Below are 22,342 nucleotides of genomic sequence, written 5' to 3' on the forward strand. Positions count from 1 at the left end.
TAGAACCTCAAGGATCTGCCTTTGCTCTTCCTCCTAAGACACGACTGAGACTGTCAAGTTGGTGGTGTTCCACACTGCGGTGAGCTTTGCTTTGCAAACAGTTATTTCTGGGGAGCCAACACCCGACAAAGTCTTGGAGCTTTTTGAGAATATATTTTTTAAAAGCCATGAGGAGGACACACATAAAATATGGCATATGATTTCAGGGGCTCATGCCCTCCTAAAGCCCCTCTGTTGGTTTCAGAGGGGTCTGTGACCACACAAGAACCCTGCAATTCTAAGAGGCGAGACTGGCCATCTGTGGTTTGCCAAAGGCTAGACTCAGAAGAATCATACTTTTAGGGTCAAAAGGAACCTTTTGAATCACCTAGTCCAGCTATTCCCTCAACTACATGCTGATACATAGTTGTGTAATCTATGTGTGAACACCTGTGTTGATGGGGCATTCACTACCTCCCAGGCCACTCATTCCTTCTGTGGCTCTGAGTAATCTGAGCTCCATGTAGCTGTCCGGGCCTCTCCTAGCTCACTGGGACTTCTGCTTTCAGGAAGGCCAATCACTCCTCTTCTCACACCCAGAGTAAAATAGAAAGTCTCCTCGCTTACTCTTAGGGTGTGATCCCAGGATCCTGAGCAAAAAGCAGTTCCGTCAGGGGAAACCCGTAGAGTACTGACACGGTTTTCATGTCCAAACAGGATGGAGACGCGAGCGCCCTTGAGCACATCCCAGACATTGATGGTGTAATCGTTGTATCCAGCAAACAGCAGGCGACCTGCAAGCGGGAGGATGTGTCAGTTATTAAACCAGTTCCTTCCTTCCTGTTTTTCTTTTCATGACTCGCTTGCTTGCTTGCTTGTTCGTTCATTCACTCACTCATTCGTTCATTTGTTCATTCCTTCAGTAAACAGTGATTTAGTGCCCCCGGGTGTCGGATACTGTGCCTTGCCCTGAGGGTTCGGAGGAGAAAGCGCAGTTGCTGGCCCTGTGGAGGGTGGTCTGGGGAGGCAGACACATAAATCACAGCCCCATGTGATAAGGGCTGTAATGGAAGTGCTCAGTTGTGTGTAATGTGCTATGCCATCACAGAGGGAGGATCAAGGAAGACATTGCAGGGGAAATGACATTTGATGGGCTCTGGAGGGTCGAACAGAAGTTTGCCACGCAGAGAAAAGAGAGAAAAGATGTTTCAGGCAGGGGTAGCAGCATGCATGCACGAGGGCTCAGATGCAGAACTGGGGAGTGTCTGAGAAATGGAATGGTCCAGTGACCCAGAGTATCAGTGCTGCCTTAATGTTCACTAGCAGCCTCCCCACCTGTGAGGGCAGAGGTGCCAGGAGCTTCATTGAGAAAGGGTCACCCACCCTCCACCTCTGAAAAAAAGTCCTTTGTCAGGTGTGAAGGGAGAATGGAAGGCTGGGGAAGCAATGCCTCAAGGCTCTGTGCATGTGACTGCCTGTCCATCGGCCTTGAAGAACAGTGTTAGATGGGCACAGCCTTCATTTCCCCTGAAGGGACTGGGGCTGGGGCAGCCGCTGAGGGCAGGGCGAAGTAGGGCTCACAAAGCCCGGCGGGTGGGGGTGGGGGGAGACTGGCACGAAAGGAGACTATTGGGCATATGGGCCCACAGGAAGTTTAGCTGAGGGGCCTCTTGACAGAGAGCTGGGTGTCACTTAGGTCCTGTTTCACAGTCCCGGGAAAGTTTCTGACATAAAATCTTACCACTGAGGGAGAAGTCCACGCTGGATGCTCCAAATATGATACTCTCCTTGGAATAGATGGCGACCTCTCTGTCTGCCCGGAGGTCGTAGAGGCGACACTGGGGTGCAAACAAAGAAGCACTTACTTCTGGCTCCCCTCTGGTGAGGCGACACCACAGAGCCACCAGCAGGTGCCAATGGCTTGTGTAGATTGAGAGGTAAGGGAAACACCTCTTACGTTTTCTCTCCTAGTGTTTTCTCCCTCAGCCCCAATTCCTATTCATCTCCAATGGAGACTTAAAGACACAGCAAATATAGAAGGCTTCTTCAGGTACAAAACCTAAAATGAAACCCAGCCGTTTTTCTGATGAAGGATACATGTTCATTGTAGAAAATTCAGAAAAACTCAAAATGCATAGAAAATAAAATAAAAGTCACCCCAAATCCTAGAGGTATTGATTAACATCTATTTCCTTCAGACTTACTTCTGTTTTATGTGTGTATTAAAAAAATAATGAAATAAAAAATAACACAGGGTGGATGTTTATTACACTTCTCATTATGAGCATTATCTCATATCATTAAGTAATTTTCCAAAAAAAACATAATTAACGTGGTTGTTAGTCTTCATGTAGATATATCAGAATCTAGCCATACCCTGTTAAAAAGATGCTTGTGTCTAATTTTTCTCTTTTATAATAAAACTAGAGGCCCGGTGCATGGATTCATGCACGGGTGGGGTCCCTAGGCCTGGCCGGTGATCAGGGCTGATCAGGGCCGGCCAATCAGGGCCTGCTGGCCGCGGGGAGGGACAGGGCATGGGAGGTTGGCCACTGGCCCTGAGGAGGGAGCCGGCCCTCAGCCCCCCTGGGAAAGGGACCACATCCGCCGCCACCCAGGCCCGGTTCCCCGTCCCCGTCCAGCCAGGGGCCAAAGGCCCCGGGCGGGGTCAGGAGAGGAGGCAATGGTTGCCGGGCTGGGCGCAGAACGAACGGACGCCAGACGCTGATGCCGTCGCCCGGCCATGGGAGGCTGGCTGTGGGAATGCACTGACCCCCGGGGGGCAGCTCCTGCATTGAGTGTCTGCCCCCCGGTGGTCAGTGAGCATCATAGCGACTAGTTGACCAGTCATTCGGTTGTAATGGTCGCTTAGGTTTTTATATATATAATTCTCTCCCATGGTGACCATTCTTATGTAAAAATCCCTGATATTTTCCTTATAAGAGCTATGGAATAGAATCTTTAGGATAGAATTATTTCCAAGAAATAGCATGCCCAGATCAAAGGATAGAGATATTTTGAAAGTTCTTCTATCACAGAACTGCTTTCTAGAAGGCTGGTACCCAGGGTCCTGAGTAGGCTGGGCCCAGGCTCCCCACCGCACCACCTCCACACTGAGCATTTCTCCTGCAGCTGAGCATAGATCATTGAAACTTGCATTTTTTGGATTAGAGGTGATTTTGAAAACATTTTCAGTTTATTTAGCATTTTGGATGTATTGCCTTATAAATGGTCTGCATTCTATCTTTCTTTAAAATTGGGGTATACAGCCCTAACCGGTTTGGCTCAGTGGACAGAGCGTCGGCCTGCGGACTGAAGGGTCCCAGGTTCGATTCTGATCAAGGGCATGTACCTTGGTTGCGTGCACATCCCCAATAGGGGGTATGCAGGAGGCAGCTGATCGATGAGAGAGCTTCTCTCTCATCGATGTTTCTAACTCTCTATTCCCTCCCTTCCTCTCTGTAAAAAAATCAATAAAATATATTTAAAAAAATAAAACAAAATAAAATTGTGGTATACATCTTATTGATTATGCCTTCCCATTCATATCTAAAGGATTTCGACTTGGCCTGGCATACATGTAGCAAGGATTTTTCCAAAATGTATGCACTTACATTTGGTTATATATTTTTGACATCCATAAGTTTTAAATTTGCATTATTATCAAAACTCTCAATCTATTTCTTTGTAATTTCTTCCATAGTACTGAATCAGAATCAAAACTATTATTACTATTATTTAATAATTTATTTCGTATTTTCAGGGCACAAGAAGGTATTTCTTTTCTCTTAAAAAAATCAGTGAACATAATTTTTCAATTAGTATCAAAAGCTTTAAAACTAGGCCTATTTTTAACTCAGTAAGTTCATGTCTGAGAATTCATTCTATGGAAATAACGAGAAGCTCCAAAAATACTTACTTATAGCAGTGTTTTTTAACAGGAAAAAAACACATACCTTGAAAACCTAAATGTCCCAAAATTGAAGACTGGCTAAGTAAATGATGGTTTTGTCTATAACATGGGAAACTATTCAATCACTAAGAAAAAATAATATAGAACAATGTTTATTGGCATAGGAAAATGTTCACAATCTATTAGTAAGTGAAAAAAAGCAAATTTTGTTTAACAAGGAAAGAGAGAAAGGAATTCATCTCATTGTGACTTTTCCTGGGTAGGGAGATTAAGGTAATTTAATTTCTCCCCAAGGTTTCTTCTACGAATACACATTATTTTTGTGATCAAAATAAAAGTTATTTAAAATAAAATGAAGGCAGCACATCCCTCTCGCAAATAAGAAAGCTCTCAATGACTTAGAAACATACCGTAGCATCATCTGATCCTGAGGCAAAGGCATCTCCGCTCGGGTAGTACCTGCAGAGAGGAAGTTGGGGAGAACGCACTTTAGAGTGGTGACTCCCAACCCTGGATGCCCGTCATAACCGTCTGGGAAGGCTGTTTCATGCTAGGCCCTCGGAATCAGAATCTCCACTTCTAGGGACGTAAGGACCATTTGTTTACAGAGGCCAGAAAGGGAAGCTCATCCGGCAGACCCACTGGCCTCCAGTTTTCTTCCCTGTCGATGGGGGACAGTGGCATTGGCCTTGCAGAGTGTTGGTGAGGAGTAAATGTGATAATACAGGTATCTGTACCAGGCATGGAACACAGGCCAGGTCCCCGGACCCGTAGTTTTCCTTGACCACATACCTCATTCCTAAGACACGGCCCAGAGCTCAGGGATAAGAAAGTGGTTATAAACAGACACTGGGATCAGACACGCAGAGCCACATGCAGATCTCTGCACTGACCGCTGACTACATGGGATACTTGTGCAAAGTGACTTCACCTTGCACAGCCTGTTTCCTCGTCAAGAGGGAATAAGACAGCAAAGACTGTGGCATGGAATGTGGCCGAATAAAGAGCTTCCAGTGAATAACGATGCTTTCTGTCACCGTCACTCTCTTTTCTACAATCCGCTCCCCAGAGAGAGGCAGGCCTCAGTGGACACCTGGTGGAATAACGGCCTTCAGAAGAAGAGGGTCAGGGTAAAGGCAAAAGCATGGGTGAGAGACTGCGCCTTTTTTTCTGTATTTCATCATAAGGGTTTACTTGACTTTTGTGGATATTCTGTCCTGCACCTTAGTAACTTCATTTTCTATCTGCAGTAAATTCTGGATTGATTTTCTTTGATTTTCTAGGTAATTGCTACGTATTTGCAAAAAGCAATAGCCTTTTTTTCCTTTTATCTTATCCCATATTTGAGGGCAGGGAGCTAGAAAATTCTTACTAACATTTCTACTCCTACTGTAACTAAGTTGTCTCATTTTGTTTTTGCTTTTAAGGGGAACAAGCCTAGTATTGCCCACTAAGCATAATGAAGATCCCTGGGTGATTATATTATATATACTGCCTGGACAGTGTCATCTTCCAAATTTATATGTCAAGTACTGACCTCTTTCTTAGGATCCAATTCATAGATCCTGCATGTCATTTGGCCCTTTTCATGTCATCCTGTGGAATTTGGGCTCCAGTAACCGGCACAGAAATGCTGACACTCTGACTACTGCCACTGCTCTGAGTAATAAACTGTCCTTCATCTCTGATCCAGGAGTCTCGTGTCTTCTATCTACCAGCAGCCATGAACTTGTGGCAGCCTAACTTGATAGCTTTCAGGTCAGGTAAGACCTCAGAGCATTCCCAATTCTAGACAGTTCTGTCTCTACTATGTTTTCTTAGTTCCAGCCGCCATCCCTTTTCTCTTGATCTCATGCAACTTCTTTCTAACCGGCTGTCACACATCCTTCCATTCTTGCTCCCCTATAACCTGTTCTCCACACAGCAGCCAGAATGATCTTTTAAAGGCAAAACATAGCCGAAACCGGTTTGGCTCAGTGGATAGAGCGTCGGCCTGCGGACTCAAGGGTCCCAGGTTCGATTCCGGTCAAGGGCATGTACTTGGTTGCGGGCACATCCCCAGTAGGGGGTGTGCAAGAGACAGCTGATTGATGTTTCTCTCTCATCGATGTTTCTAACTCTCTATCCCTCTCTCTTCCTCTCTGTAAAAAATCAATAAAATATATTTAAAAAAAATATATATATATAAAGGCAAAACATAGATCATGTTAGCCACCCTCTCCCCCAACTCAACAATCTGGCCTTTTCTAGGTCCCTGAACCTCTCATCTCCCCCCAGCTCTTTATAATCCTGGCCTCAATTTAAATATCACCTCCTCAGAGAGGCCTTCCCTGACCATTCTAAGAAACAACCCATCCCACTACATCTCCTTGTTTTACTTTACTTCAGAGCACTTATCAGTATCTCAAATTAAATCATACATTTGTTTATTTGTGCGTTTTCTTGTCCCCTGCAGGAAAGGAGAGACTTTGTCTATCTTATTCATAACTGTATTCCCAGTTCCTGGAATAATGTCTAGCCTAGGAGTACTCAATAAATATTTGTTGAATTAATGAACGAGAAATACTCAATAGGGAAGACGCCACCAGTGCCCCTGGTACAATTATATTAAAGTCTCCGAGAGCTTTGGAGCGCCGTTCAGTCCCACCACAGATCAGCCATTCTTGCTGGGAGGCCTCTCAGGCCAGTACACTAAGCCTAGAGGCGGTGGTGGGCTCAGGATTACCCCAGTCCCAGGAGCCCAGGAGAACAGAGGAGTAGACGAACACCCTACTCACTGACCGGACACTGTTGACATCTGATTCATGGGTTTCAAAGGCCTGCACGCACTGGCCGGAGCGCATGTCCCACACCATGGATTTCTTGTCACATCCCTACAAATGCAAAGTTGCCCAAAGTTAAGGCCGCTGCAAGGACCGTGCACAGACAGCCATGCGTTCCAGTTATGTAACACAGACCATGTATGTCGGAGACCAGCTTTGCTTCAGGCCATTTTAACAGATGAGCCCTTGGAAGGCCAGAACTAGACCTTGGATTGGGCGGGGGACCAGGGAAGGACCCAGCTTCCCCCTGGAGCATGTTTTCTTCTTTGGCAGCTTTCTGATTCGGCACAAACTGTCCAGAGCCTACGTCTCACCTTCCCCAGGGCATTTCCCAGGTCTTCATTTTCCCTTCCCTTCCTCCTCCCTCTATCGCTGCCTCTCTGAGCCCACAGGGGAGAACAGACAGACAGTGGCTGCCAGGTGGGACCTCCCAGCTTTGTCTCAGGCGTCAGGGGCAGCCCTGAGCCAAGGTGGAGCTCTAGGTGTCTCTGGGCCAGCTGCACCCCAGCAGCACCCGCTGGGAATCAGCAGAGCAGGAGCCCAGTCATGGCCCTGCCAGCAGTTAGCTGGCTGCCTGGGCAAGTCCCCTACCGGGCTTCCACCTCAAGACCTGTAAACCTCTCTCTCTGGATTGCCAGCCCGGCCCAGAGGTTCATAAACATAAGATTCCTACATTATAAGAGCATGGATCTAGGAGCATTTTGAGAAAGTCCTGCAGAGCAGTCCTGTTGTCAAGCTTGGGGACTATGATAGGGTCTCTCACTTGTCAACTAGAAGAAGTAATAGATTAAAATTGGTGTCCAAAGTGTTGGTTTCATCTTAGAGGAAGGGGGCGGGGACAAGGTACCATACTGACATCTCAGAAAGACCTGCTGTGGGTTCAGCACTGAGTGTCTTCTGATGGTTAGCGGACACTAAATCAGAGGAGTTTAGTGCTCTGAAAGAGACAACAGAATCTACCATGACATTGACAATTTGAGTAAACAGTGTAGCTGAGGAGAGATAAACAGTTATACAAAGGTTTAGGAATGAAATACACAGAGACGGCCAAACCTCTAAGAACAAAAGTGAGGTCCCTGCTATTTAGAGGCCAGAGAGCCCTCACCTGATGCCCAGAACTAAGAGGTGGACAGCTGAGAGCAAAGGACCTTATGTCTTCCAGCTGCAAACATCATTTTGATAAGGGTTAGCTAGCTAGCTTAATTAGGCAGATAAGAAGGGAGGGTCCAGGGAGGATGGAGGCATTTCTGGCCTGAGCAATTAAAATAGCCATAAACCAAGGACAGAGGTATCTCTGGCCTGAGCAGCTGGGAAAGCCACAGGGGTAATAAAACATCTCTGGCCAAGACAACTGAGAGAGAGCCATAAGGGAGATCAAAAGCAACTCCAACCTGAACAGATTAGATGGATAATGTTGCAAAATAAGGGGGAGAAAATGGGGGGGGGGGACCACGTGGGCTTTAGACTTTAAAACTAATACTATGTAGCAGAATGACCAATGAGGAAAGCCAGGGGTCTTAAATTAAGGAAAGGGTCCAATTGCAAAGGGTCAGATTTAGACAAAGAACTACAACATATATAAACCAGAGACAAAGGGACATGAGACAGATTTTAGATTTTTGGACTTAGATTTTTCCCATCAGAGAGAGAGAGAGGGAGAGGGAGGGGGAGGAGGAGGGGAGGGGGAGAGGGGGAGAGGGGGAGAGGGGGAGGGAGAGGGAGAGAGGAAGAGGGAAAGAGAGGGAGAGGGAGAGGGAGAGGGAGAGGGAGAGGGAGAGGGAGAGGGAGAGGGAGAGGGAGAGGGAGAGGGAGAGGGAGAGAGAGAGAGAGAGAGAGAGAGAGGGAGAGAGAGAGAGAGAGAGAGAGATTTTTCCCATTTGGGGGCCCCTCCCCAGGGGGGTCCCATTTGGGGATTCTTGCCCAGATGGAGTTTGTATAAGCTTCCAATAAACTTCCTCATTTTTATAAAAGAAATCTGTTAGTCCACGAATTTATTCTTCAACTTCGCCAGACAAGAATCCACGAGAAGTCTGCACCCTGAACCCCATGTTTCAATTTGATGGTGTAGCATCACCGGCCTCTCACCACTCTCTCCTGACTGACTCGAGGGCAGGTCAGCCAGCTTAATTCCCCATTTTTATTCCTAGCTGTCCACAAAAATACTCGCCCCTACTATTTGTGTAACATAATGTAAACTCTTCTATCTACTATTCATAATGTCCTGGGGAGGGGGAGGCAAGAACGATTGTGTATCACGCCCAGTTTACAGATGATGGAATTTAGAGTGAGGTAGCAAAGCCGGGACCCAGGCTTCCTGATTCCTAGCCTCCTGCTGCTCTGTGTCACCGTGGCCTGTCTCCCCAACTCTGAGACCTCAGATACACTGTTCGATGGTGACTGGCAGGGGTGGGGCAGGAGAGTGTCCCCCCAGCCCCGAAGCCCTGTTCACAACACAGTGTTGCCTCACCCAGCGTGTGCCCTGCTGGCCACTAGCAATGCTGTCAGATACAAACTCCGCTATTTATCTGAGGAATGATTTTTAAATGTGGCAGATTCATGCCCCAAGTGATAGCAGTCACATCAGGAGAACATTCCAGATCCTTCCGTGATTGCTGAATGTCGGGGCAAAATGGGAGGCCCTCCCAGACCACCATTGCTGCGGGAGCTGGGGGTGTAGTGGTGACCTGGGGGTGCTGTGGAGAGCTGGGGTGCAGTGGGGACCTGGGGTGCAGTCGACCTGGGGGTGTCATGGGGAGCTGGGGTGCAATGGGGAGCTGGGGTGCAGTGGAGAGCTGGGGTGCAGTGGGGACCTGAGGGTACAGTGGGGACCTGGGGGTGCAGTGGGGACCTGGGGGTACAGAGGGGAGCTAAGGAGTACCTGAACACCCTTTCAGGGACCCATCCCATCTAGTCCCAGGAAGTGACATGAATTGCCACCACCATCCTCCCTGGTAGACAAAGGACTCTAGACGTTTTCCTCGGGTCTTTACCCCGGACACGAAGGTGTTTCCCGTTTCTGAGGGCGCCAGGTCCAAGCAGAGCACGTCGGCCCCGTGCCCGTGGAAGCTCTGCAGCAGCTGCCCGCTCTCCACGTCCCACAGGGCGCATGTCCCGTCACCGCTCGCCGTCAGGATCTGACGTGGGAAAGGACAGGAAGAGTGTGTTGTCATTATTAGCTCTGTAGGGGCAAGGCCATCAGGGAAAAGAGGCCCCTTACACACACGCACACGCACACGCACACCCGACACCCTGTCACTGCCGCGCGTTCCTGTGCCTGTCCTCCAGGGCACGGACGGGAGGCCTCCCTGCTGTGCCCACGGGGCTCTCCACTGCCTGGCATGCACGACCTGTGACCGTGTGCTGAACAGAACCGTGACTGACTCCCACCAGCAGCCTCGCCCACTGTTGCACAGGCCAGACAGGAAAAGTGCTCCTCAGACATTAACGAGCACCCGGTCACCGGCTGCTCGCTATAGAGTGTGGGGCGAGTCCCGAGATTCTGCAGTTCTCACAAGCTCCCGGTGAAGCGACGCTGGTCGCTGGACCCCATCTGGAGCAGCAAGGGTGGAGGCAGCATTCTGTTAGACACTGTCCACTTGCTGCTTCTCCCAGGTCAGGGCGCTCCCCAGAGGCTCCCGGGCCACTGAGAGGTGCGCACGGTGCCAGCAAGCACTGGTCACGTGCCGATGATGTCCCAGCGCGCTGCTAGGGGTAGGGTTTGCAGGAGGATTGGGTCTTGGCCCCCACTCTCCAGAAGCTCGCTCAGTTTAACAGGATTGGCTGTAAAAGCAGAAACCAACCTAATCCCCTGTCTCCGTGTTATTCAGTTCTGGGACCAGGCATACTCTCTTGATGCTGTGCTAAATAACACAGTGACCAAGGTAAAATAACTTACCTGCCTGCTCTAGGTCAGTGGTCGGCAAACTCATGAGTCAACAGAGCCAAATATCAACAGTACAACGATTGACATTTCTTTTGAGAGCCCAATTTTTTAAACTTAAACTTCTTCTAACGCCACTTCTTCAAAATAGACTCGCCCAGGCCGTGGTATTTTGTGGAAGAGCCACACTCAAGGGGCCAAAGAGCCGCATGTGGCTCGAGAGCCTCAGTTTGCCGACCACAGCTCTAGGTAATGCCTGCTCCTGCAAAATAAGACTGTGAACCACGTAAAAAACTTATCAAAACTAATTGCTTTGTCATCAAGACGGGCTTTAAGACCCTTATCTCGCTGGGCTCACCAATCCAAAGCTATTATATCGTCAACCAGTTTCTCATTGTGAGAGGTCCACCTGAAAACCACCCAGTGCAGTATCTGAAACCCTCCAAGCAGCCCTCCCTGATTCCTCCACCTTAAGGCCTATAGAGATTCTCAGGTTGGGTTCTCTCCCTCACTGCAGAAGGTCTAAGGAACTTAGCATTGCCGAATGGCATGTTTTTCTGACGGTCTTGTAGACACTTGTAGACAAGACACTGATCACTATGACAGAGTGTGAGAAGTGCTGAGATACAGGTGGGCCCATGGGAGGGGCACCAAACGCACTCTTGGGGCATCTGAGCTGGTCTTAGAGGAGTGAGTGACGGCTGGCCAGGTGAAGGAGGGAGGGCACTGCAGTGCCCGCCTACCTCTGCACTGGATGAAAGGTGTGTCTGTGTAGAGAGTGAAGACTTCAGTCTGCAGACAAAAAGAAGCTCTGGAAAGCTTCCAATCAGAATGATAAGATCAGGGTATATTTTCGGAGACTCTGCCAGCTCAGTGGAGCGATCCCTCAGCAGCCTCTGCATAGCCGTCAGTGAGGCTGGCCCGCACAGGGAGAGGAACGCTGGGCTGCCTGGGGAAAGGCACGGGGCAGAGCCAGTGCATGAGGCTTGGGCTCCGGCTGAGCATACCTTCGTGGGGTTGGGAGAAAGGCAGTGAGATCCAGGGCTCCCAGACCCAGCTGACGGCCCTGCAGCACCCCGGAGCCAGGAGAAGCCATGGGGGGATCACAAGTCACAGCAGAACCTCCCTGGGCCCCACCTTCTGGCTGCTCCAGGGCCTGGAGGAGCTGATAAGACAGTGCAGGAAGTGGTTGTGCAATGTCAAGTGCCCACAGAGAGGCCTCTGTGGGTGACAGTTACTGATGGCTGAGGAAAGAAGACAGGAATCGGGCCTTAAGGACGGCTGGCATGCAAAGGCCCGCTGACCTGCTGCACCTCTAATTTCCATTTGCTGTCGTCTTCTCCTCCCTCCCCTCCCGCCTTCCCATTCCCCGCTCTCTTGCTCGCTAGGCCTAGCACTGAGAAGGAATCTCCTTTCTTCTGCTGGGAGGGAACACATCACAGGGGGGAATCTGCTCCGACCTGGCCTTGTGCCTGAGGCTGCACTGTGCGGGCATGGACGTCCTGCTGGGAAGTCTGGGGAGGCCTAGGATCTCTTCCCAGGAGAGGCCCCTTGGAGCACCTCCCGGAACAAGAGCTGGGTGAGTTCCGGAGCACTCAGGCTTCTTGGGTCTAGTCCCCAAAGTCCTCCTCAAGGTCCCCACTGGGAGGCAGCTCTCAAATTCGGGGAATTTCCAAGGCTGCAAACCCCTGCAGCTGTCCATGGGACTCCCTACAGCCTCAGCTTCTGTCAAATGTACATCCGACAAGATGAGCAAGGCTGCTAAAAGTAGCTTATGAACACACAGGACTCTGACCGCATCTTACTTTGGGTACTTGTCTTTGGAACGATGCTACAATTCCCTCCAATCTCTCCAGGCCCACCCCCACCAGTGCAGGCTCCACACCGCTCCTGTCCTAGCACTTGCAAAGGGTCAATCCAATCTTTTTTGGGACGCCAGGTCCAAATAATCTGCTTTAAATGATTGCCACAGACTAGCTCTTTAATTTGGTCATTTTTCATACCATACTCTTCAATCAAACAAATGGGATTGCTTTTAGAAGTAAAAAGTAAATTCTTAATATTTTAAAAATACTTTTGTGATCTTCATTACAATGTAAGTACAAATAAATTTTTAAAACCAAACACTCAGTACCATAAATGCACTAAACATAACCTCTAACTGTGTCACTCATTTATTCTAGAATGTGAAGAATTTACAGCTTTAATGCCATAGTCTTATACCAGCCCCTTGAGTTTGTCTTTTTCTTTTTTAAAGTATAGTTTTATTGATTTTAGAGAGGAAGGGAGTGGAGAGAGAGAGAGAGAGAGAGAGAGAGAGAGAGAGAGAGAGAGAGAACATCAATGATGAGAGAGAATCATTGATCGGCTGCCTCCTGCAGGCCCCATACTGGGGATCGAGCCCGCAACCCGGGCATGTGCTCTGACTGGGAATCAAATTGCGACCTCCTGGTTCATAGGTTGATGCTCAACCACTGAGCCACAGCAGCAGGGCAAGTTTTTCTTTTTTTCATCCTTGATCCCAGAAATGGGAGGAAGCTTCAGGTTCATTAATTCATTAGTACCCACACTAGGCCATGTACCTGAACTGTTGTGCAATGAAGCTTTGTGTTAATATCAATAATATAATAGTAAGAGCTAATATTTACCAGGGACTGTATGTATTACTTTAAACCAGTCATCTAATTTAATCCTCAGAAAACCTTACCAGGGAGGCATTTATTGCCATCCTCACTCGCAGGTGAGAAAACAAAACAGGGGACACACCTTGCTTAGGACTGACCAGCCGGAATGCAGTGGCGCCAGGATTCGATCCCCGCTGTCTGACTCTGAGCCAAGCCCTGTGCCCTGTGCCTGGTGCCCTGGCGAGGTGGCCAGTGTGGCCAGGGACTTCCCTCTATTCTGTCTCCCTCTGGCTGCCTGTTAGGAAACAAGCACTGTGCCTTACCGGTGCCCCCTTCAGTCCCCAACTCAGAGTGAGGGTGATAGGTCTCCACCAGAGACACCTGAGATGCCCGACGACCCCTGTGCCTGCGTCCCTCTGTGGCTTCCTTCTTCCACACCAAGATCCTCTGTTGCTTTGCTACTCCTCAGGCTCAAAGGCATCTGTCAGGTTGTGGCTGCTGCAGCCAGCTGGGCCCACAGCACCCTCTGCTGTACAGGTCTGCAAGGCTCCTGGTCCCAAACACCAGGTGTAAATACTACACGTCAAGCCTGACACCCCTCTTGTCAGCAATTAAACAATGACCCAGTCACCTGGTCTCCTGACGGAGTCAGCTGAAGCCAGAGTGGGCCATGGAAGGCTTTATCTGATGCATACTCTCCTGCTTAAAACAAGTCCAAATATGACCCAGCCCCTGCAGGGCTGCCCTCCATCCACAGGGCATTGGGGAGCCCTGGGCTGTGTCCCTGCCCACTTCTCGGGCTGCCTGCCCCCCACTGGGCTCCCCTCACACCTCACTGGCAACACCCTCCCCCTCCAAGGCTGGTCCAGGCAACTCCGTGCAGCTGGTCTGTGACCACCCCTCCCGCCCTGAGCTCCCAGCCTTCTCTTCTGTTCAGTCCCGACTGGTTTCCGTGAAGGTCCCTGAGGACAGAGACTGAGTGTCCCTGTGGCCCAGAGCCGGGTAGCGCCTGGCAGCGTGGGAGGTGGACATCTAGAAAGGTTTGCTGAATAGATGGGAGAAATAAACCACAGTGTACTTATACAACTCGCTAAGAAAATGTGGTCAGAGTATTGAGTAGTGTTTTTACTTTGGGTTTACTCAGAGTAGGGCACGGATTTACTACCTAAAGCTGCTTCTTTTGCATCTGTCCAAACAGGAGCGTGAAGCAGATTCAGCGAGGCGTGTAACGCCCACACTCTGGAACTTGGCCGCTCCGTGAAGTTGCACACACATCCGTGCCTTGGACCCACCTCTCAGACCGGGAGATGGACTTCCCACCCCAGGCTCCCTGATCCACCCCCAACAAGGCAATCAGAGAAGGATGTTCAATATGGCATGTAGTTTATCTCCTCTATCAACAGCCCATAGCCCTGGCTTTCCTCATTTCTGCTTTTATTTAAAATAATAATAACCAACGAGGAACAGGAGCTTCCTCTGGAGCACCCCTCCTGCTAAGAGGAACCCTGGAAAAGCCTCCGCTCTCCCCTGGGGCTCCTCCCCTGCCCTCCCGCAGGCTGGCCCCTCCCGCGGGCCCTCACTCACCTGCATGTCCGAGTTGGTGAAGCTGCAGGCCGACAGGTAGTTGGTGTGCATAGCCACAGACTTCTTTTTGGCAGCCATGCTTTCATTTTTGTCAAAGGTCAGTGGATACACAGAACACTTATTATCCAAACCCCTGGCATGGGAAGAAAGAAGTGTCCAAGGTTGATGGAGGGCAACAGAGTGTGCGTATACTTTCTCATTCACACAGACTTTTCAAAAAAATGTTCCCTTGAGCAGTATCACACATTGTAACCTTTCCCCCAACTTTCACTTTGAAGATTTACAAATGCACAGTAAGACGGAAAGAAAAATAGTACAATGAATACTCAATCCCTTCACCTAAACTCCTAACTTAACGTTTTGCGGGAACAAATTCTGAACCATTTGAATGCAAATTGCAGACATGACATGTTACATCTAAACACCTGAATTTGCAAGGGCCCAATCAAGGGTCACACAGTGCATTAGGTTTTTATATCTTTCTAAGATCATTTAATCTAGAACAGGCCCTCCGTCTGTTTTTTGGTGCTCACGACCACAGACCTTAGGCTACTTGTCGTATAGAATGTCACACATTCTGGATTTGTCACTGTCTCTTAATGGTTAGATTCAAGAACGACACTCTGGCAACAACAGAGGTGACACTGTGTACTTCTCTCTTACTGCCCCTCTTCAGGAGGCTGTGGTGCCTGTCACACCAAGGGTGGTGATGCCGACTTTGGGGGGTTAGAGGAGGGACCGTCAGATCTCTCCTGGGGAAAGGGGGTTCCTTTGTAATAAGTACTATGTGTGGTGTGATACTTTGAGAGCATGAGAATACCCTGTTCCCTGACAGCCTTTCATATAATGGCTTCAGCATTATCTGTTTAAGCAAACATTACTTCAGGAGTACAAAATGGTGACCTTCTAATTCGATAATTCCTCCTGCGCTGATTAGCTGAAGACTCCCCCTTTCATCAGTATCATTGTACACTCAATGGATTCCCTTTTCTCTTCGACTGTGCTATGGTCTATTACTATCATTATTCCACGTGATGCCCAAATCATCCCAAATCTGCAGAGTGGGGGTGCTCTCCACGCAGCTCCTGTTTCCTTTTGATACCGCTCTATTGGTTCTGGACGTTTCCTTGCTTTCTGGAGCAAGAAAATATCCTAGGCTCACTTTATTCTTGTCCTGCCCCAGACCTACAATAAGCCTCACTCCCAGGAGCCCTGCCTCCTTTTAATGGGAGAGAGATTTAGGAGAGAGCACTCTCTCCTGAGGCCTGGGGGACAGACGCCTTCGCTTTCCAACTGCCTGGAACTGCAGGTGAGGGGTAGTCGACTACCAGTAATTAGCCTGGGCAAGACTGTTTCTAGATCGTGTGGGTGAGAATGACGTGCACTTGGCTGTGGCCAGAACCAGCCTGCTGTGGACCAGGGCTCCCCAACCCTCGAGGCGCACCATGCGGACGCTGCAAGTTTTGTAGCTCTGCTGGGCTGTGCATTGCTCAGGATTACCTGCAACGCATGAGAGGCAGCGAAGTTTGCAGTGTGGCGCATCTGGTGTTGAACTTCTGCTTTAGTAGCTAGCTCTTTTGCAATCTTGCTTTTTCTTTTTCTTTTTTTCTTTTTAGGTTCTCAGAGCCTCAGTTTCCTCAACTATAAAATGAATAGATCCCACCCACGTATCACAAGGGGCTGTTGTGAAGACTGTACAGAATTCAGAATAGTCCTTAACACATGATAGATGCCCAGTAAGTGGTCATTAGTATTACTTTTATAGTCTACTTGCTTGGAGGCAGGCACCAAATTTTATTCAACTTTGAATTCCTCTAGGACACCCAGTCCAGTCACTCAGAGCAAGTGTACAATACCTGAATGAAGGCTTCTTGGGGAATATGGCTCTCAAATAAAAAACCTTACATATCTATGTAATTATACATATATGTAATCAATTAGCATGTTATTTTTGAGAAGGGGACTGTGTCAATACTGCTGGAATTTTAGCTTACAAGTTTGGAACCAACTGAGACAGCCCGGTTCAGGCAGATGGAGATAAAATATCCCCATTATCACCCATAAAGACATTGAGAAAATGTGGCGTAGGTGTGGGTCTGTATGATCACAGAGTTACACAGATGTCTCAAGGCCACGGCTGGGAAACCTTACATTAGATTATCACTGGAAACTCAAATTAACCATAGTGGCCGTCAGCAGTTCAGGGGAAGGTCCGAGTGGGGGAGATGGTGCTTTTACCTAAGATGAGGATTCAGGCTTTCCAGTTTAGTTTCTGATGCTCTCTCCGCATCCACTGCACCCATATTTTTAAAAAATGCTTTCACAAATATTCACACCTTGAACTTCCTCTGCTTTGGTTTTCATGACAACCTGCGAGGCGGCCACCACATGCCCCGGCCCAGGGAGGCGGAGATGACGGGGACTGAGGCACTAGCCATTCCGCCATCTGGACTCTCAGGGTGTCGCCAGAAAGCCATGCGGGTGGGTCTTGGAAATGTGTTCTCTTCCCTGCCTGCTCCCCTGCCCTATGGGAATCTCCCACTGGGCTCCATGGAGTGAGGGTTAAAATAAGAAAGAGGCACAGCATCATTTCTAAACTGCCGCTGAAGACACTGTTCACTGTGTTATTGTATTCGTTGTGACCTAGCCCATATATTTTTTGTAATTTAGAACCAGACAGTTGCTATCTCAACATCAAATACTGAGCAATTACGTAACTCAGCGAACTCTATGCGTTTACTAAAATTAATGCCCAATTAGAAACATATTATCCCAGAGTTAAAAAATGTGGAGTATATTGGCCCAGAAAGAAACTCACTACAGACTGATTCATTTGCCTGTCACCATAACCATTATTGCTTGTCTCATTTTCGGTTCTTATAAGTGTATTTCTAATAGCACATGATCTCACTCATCTAGGGGAAATAATGAACAACATAGACGGATGAACAAGAACAGACCCAGAAACAAGGAGGCATGGATCAGACTGTTGGGCCTCAGAGGGAGGGGCGGGAAGGGTGGGGGTAAAGGGGAGAGATCAACCAAAGGACTTGTGTGCAAGCATATGAGCCTAACCAGCGGTTAAGGACAACAGGGGGGTTGGGGCATGTGTGGGGAGGGGTGTGGGATGAGAATGGGGGGATGAGGACAAATATGTGATACCTTAATCAATAAAGAAATTTAAAAAAAAAGAAATAATGCTGCAATGAAAAAAAAATGTGGAGTATTTATTTCTATACTGAGTAGTGAAGAACTGGCTGCACCTAATGCAATGTGTGGCCTGTGCCCTGGCCACGGGAGGTGATCCTTAATGGGGATGTCTGTTGGCTTGGGGCTCTGGCCACCCGACAGCCTAATGGTGTGATCTGTAACGGGGGCTTTGGGACACGCCCTCCTTGAAGAAACCAGGAGACTGGAGAGTGAATATAAAGTCTTTGGTCCCAAAAGGCATAGAGTCACAGCTGTCGCTGGGAGGAGGTGATGCTGGCCGTGACTCCACAGGGAGGCACAAGTGGAGGCTTCGTGTTCACACCCCGCCTGGACTCTGCCGTGTCTCTCTTCCTTTGGCCGGTTCTCACGGCATCCTTTCACTGTGATAAAACCGTGAGCCTGAGCACAGCACTTTCCTGAGTTCTGTGCGTCATCCTGGCCAATTACTGAGCCAGAGGGTCATGGTGGGGACCCTTCAATTTGCAGCTGGAATCTCAAGAGAGGGGAGTCTTATGGGGACTGTGCCTTCTAACTGTACAGCTGGTTGAACTCCTAGTACCTACCTTATAATTGTGTGGTGTGTATATATAAAATAACTGTGATATATACATATATATATAAAATAACTGTTCTTGCATATGTGGTATATATTTATTTCTGTGAATATATATGTATATATACCCATGGCTTTTATTGGGGTCACCTCAGATCCTTTCAGGAAGTAGATGGGGATGAATTTTATGTATTGCCTTCCAGTTATAAAATGAAGAGACAATCTACTTTTGAGTTATTCAAAAATATGAAATACATGTATGTGAATATGGGTTCCCAAGGCACACCAGGTCTCAGCAAGCAGAGAAAGAGAGTGGGAAGGTGCCCCCAAAGTAGTTGCCCAAAGAGGGGGACACTGGGGATGATGGCTGGTGTGACTCCGGCTGGAGAAGGCTCCAGAATGTTTGCTTGGAGGCCCAGGGTTTTCATATTTAAAAAAAAACTTTTTTCTCCTGATTATAAACATATGTGCTTACTTTTAAAAACCAAAAATAAAAAAATTATAAAGAGAAAATCATCCATAGTCCCATCATCCAGAAAGAACTAGTACTGTGTTTTCAGTCTAGTTCAGAGGTTTTCAACGGGTGTGCCACAAGAATTTGTAAAACATGCAGTATCTGACTATTTAGTCAGGGGCACTGACCTCTTTCCCTTAGACTGTCAAATTAAAAGATGACAGCAGCCAACACAACAATAGCTGTCTGGTGTGAATGAGTCAAAATTATACCTTTTTTTTGGTCAGAGCAGCAAAAAATCCATTTTTTTTGGTGTGCTGCAGAATTCTAGTAACTGGTTTATGTGTGTCATGAGATGAAAACAGCTTTTATACTAATGCCTCTTTTCTAAACATGGCTGAGATTCTACTGTGGACGTATCTTAAATGGCCCACAACTGTTTAACACGGGGACAGGGAACCACGTGGCTGCAGTTCTCATCGCTCAACCCTGTTAAACTGATCTTCAGGAGAACAGAGGTTAAGGTACAATCTTCCTAGTAACCTAGATGCTCTTTTCACTTACTGTGGTCAAGCATTTTCCTTTGAATGGCTGCTAATATTCCTTTCAATTCAGGTACCACAATTATTCAACAATTTCCTTTGATGGACATATTGTTTCCCTTTTTTGTCTTTGGCTTTATTTTACATAATTCTATAATAAATGTTATTATTCATATGTGTTTTTCTATATTTTGAGTCATTGCTTTCAAATAAGTTCTTAGATGTAAAATCACTAGATCAAAGGTTCTACATTTTTCCAGGTGTCTGATACACGTTACCAACATGCATTCCAAGATGTTTGCATCTGAGTCAGGGGCATAGTTTTAAAGCTTATACCACTGTCACTCTGTAATGAAAATAATCATGAAAGAGATTTTTGTGCTTTTTAAATATATATATATAATGTTCAGGGAGCAAGTTAACACATTGTTTAACAAGCAAACAATAAAAATTACAAGTTCTTGTCTGTGTATTTCTGCCTATACAACAGCGTTCTATGGGTCACAGGACAACTGAAAAGCTGCTGTGGGGCCTACTTACCCACATGCAATGGCACAGCCCGACGGTGCGTACGCACACGCCATCACCCACGTGCAGGGCATGGTGACCGCATGTTCCTGAAACACAGTGTGAACCGTTCATAGAATAAACAAGGGCAGCTTCACACACACACATCTCAACATTTACTTTTTAAAAAGTCACTGGCCATCTTACTGAATTACGTATGTTATAGTTTCAAAGGGCAGTGGAATGGGGTAACAATTAGCTTGTAACTGACAAGGAGTCTCACTCAGCCCCATATAATCAACCAAACATTACATCATATATTCTATATTTTTTAATATATATTTTTATTGATTTCAGAGAGGAAAGGAGAGGGAGAGAAGGATAGAAACATCAATGATGAGAGAGAATCATTGATCAGCTGCCTCCGGCATGCCCCACACTGGGGATCGAGCCTGCAACCCAGGCATGTGCCCTGACCAGGAATTGAACTGTGACCTCCTGGTTCCTAGGTTGATGTTCAACCACTGAGCCATACTGATCAGGCTGTTATGTCATATATTCTAAAAGTTAAAATCCCGACTAGCAAAAAAAAAAAAAAAAATCCTTAAGGCTTTACTTTTTTCTTAATGTTATACCCCACTTGTTCTTCTGAATGAATGAATACTGGGCTCCTTTCCTTTTAAAGGTCCATCCGAATTTCATTTCCAACATATACTTCACCTTATTTACTCTGATTTCCATATTCAAAATATAACCTTGAATAACTGTTTACGTGTATATTATAAGTTTGTTTACTTGAAAGTACACAAGAGCCTCGGTCCCCTGAGTCCTAAACCACTCCTGGGAGGGATGAATGGGGGTGGGAGGCTGATCTTGAGTTGTGCTCAGGGGTGAGAGAACCTGTAAAGTGAAGAATGAAGTGCGAAGCCTAACAGTCCCCGGCTCCTGGATGGTGGTCGAGTCACCCACATCCTCCTGCGTGCAGATGAGCAAACAACAAAGCCACGATTCAACAACGTGGTTCCAACAGCAACAAGATGTGCAACCAGCAAACCAGCCATTGGCACTAACGCAGCCTCATCCTCGTCTGTGACGGGAGGGAATGGGACTAAGTTTGTGCAGGACATGCCAGCGCTGGCCTTTCCTCTAGATTCTCTGTGTTCTTATGGGGAAACAGGCCCGGAACTGCCTGTCAACATTCTGGTGTCACTCACAGTCCTGCAGCCTCTCAGAGGCTGGGAATCACCTACTGCCCTCCAGTGAGTGAGGCGAGGTGGCCGCTCTCTCAGCACAGGGCATCCCAGGCCCCTTTCCCTACAAGTGATGGCTCGGTTCCTGGCCAGAGGTCACAAGTGGTGACCCTACAGCTCCCAGAAACCGGGCAGGGTGTGCTCCATGCCACGCTAGGTATAAACAGAAGCAACACAACCCCATGCACGCTCTGTTAGGCATGCGGGGAGAGGTGGAGTCCTCCATGGAGGTAGGGATGTACACTGCCCTTTGCAAACTGTTTATTTTTCCCCAGGGGCCTAAACTCTAGGGACTTGCTCTACAGATGGCTCTGGGGCCTCACCTGATCTGGTCAGGTAACAGCTGCCTACATGGCACTTACTAAACACATTCAATAATGCAGAATGTGGGCATCGCTCAAATCTGTCACAATACGTCTCCTTTTTAGTACCGTGAAAAGGAAGGTTTTCTTCTAAGTAAATGTTAGAATCCATACTCAATACACAATACTCGTTACTGTAAATGCCAACGCGATGCAGGCGTGCGAGCACACCTAGAGATTTCCGTCTTTCTCTTTAGGAGAGTCTGAATTTAGGTTTGCGTTGCAGCTGTGCACGCTCAGGCCAGAGCTGCAAGGGGCTCAGACTCCACTGCGCCCTGGACAGAGCACGTGAACCCGCCGCAGCCAGGGATTCACCCACCGTTTGCTCAAGTCCACGGTGCCATGGAGTCTGGCCAAAGAGAGGGGAGAGGAAGCTGGGGCGCTGGGAACCTCTTATCGTCACTCCGAGGAGGAATAAACGCAGCTGCCTGTGTGCAGGGGCCCAGTGTGCCAGGCCTCGCCCCTTCCTGTTCCAGTGTGAGCTCATTCCGTGGGGCTCTGCGGGCTCCCCTGTGGGCAGGGGGTGTCAGCTCGAGAGGAATGAACGCCACAGTGGGCTGCTGCGCTGTCTTAACACAGATGGGCTTTGTGGGGTTTTCATCCCTAGACAGGCTCCCCGAGAGGCAGGAAACGAGGACGGGGCTGGGGAGCTGGGCCAGAGC

At 48.0% G+C, this 22,342-nt stretch overlaps 1 protein-coding gene across 2 annotated transcripts in view; it reads right to left on the minus strand.

Annotated features, from left to right (window-relative positions):
* GNB5 (G protein subunit beta 5) overlaps positions 1-22,342 on the minus strand; it is a 38,271-nt gene that overhangs the window by 3,460 nt on the left and 12,469 nt on the right. For both annotated transcript variants that reach the window (XM_079769618.1, XM_079769617.1), the window contains 7 exons: positions 20,102-20,178; positions 14,803-14,935; positions 9,705-9,848; positions 6,674-6,765; positions 4,303-4,351; positions 1,721-1,817; positions 607-773 (listed from right to left, as the gene is read on the minus strand). In XM_079769618.1, the coding sequence (XP_079625744.1) occupies positions 607-773; positions 1,721-1,817; positions 4,303-4,351; positions 6,674-6,765; positions 9,705-9,848; positions 14,803-14,935; positions 20,102-20,178 (759 nt within the window). The remainder of the gene's footprint in view (positions 1-606; positions 774-1,720; positions 1,818-4,302; positions 4,352-6,673; positions 6,766-9,704; positions 9,849-14,802; positions 14,936-20,101; positions 20,179-22,342) is intronic.

This window comes from Cnephaeus nilssonii, assembly GCF_951640355.1.
Source record: "Cnephaeus nilssonii genome assembly, chromosome: 4".
NCBI lineage: Eukaryota > Metazoa > Chordata > Mammalia > Chiroptera > Vespertilionidae > Cnephaeus > Cnephaeus nilssonii.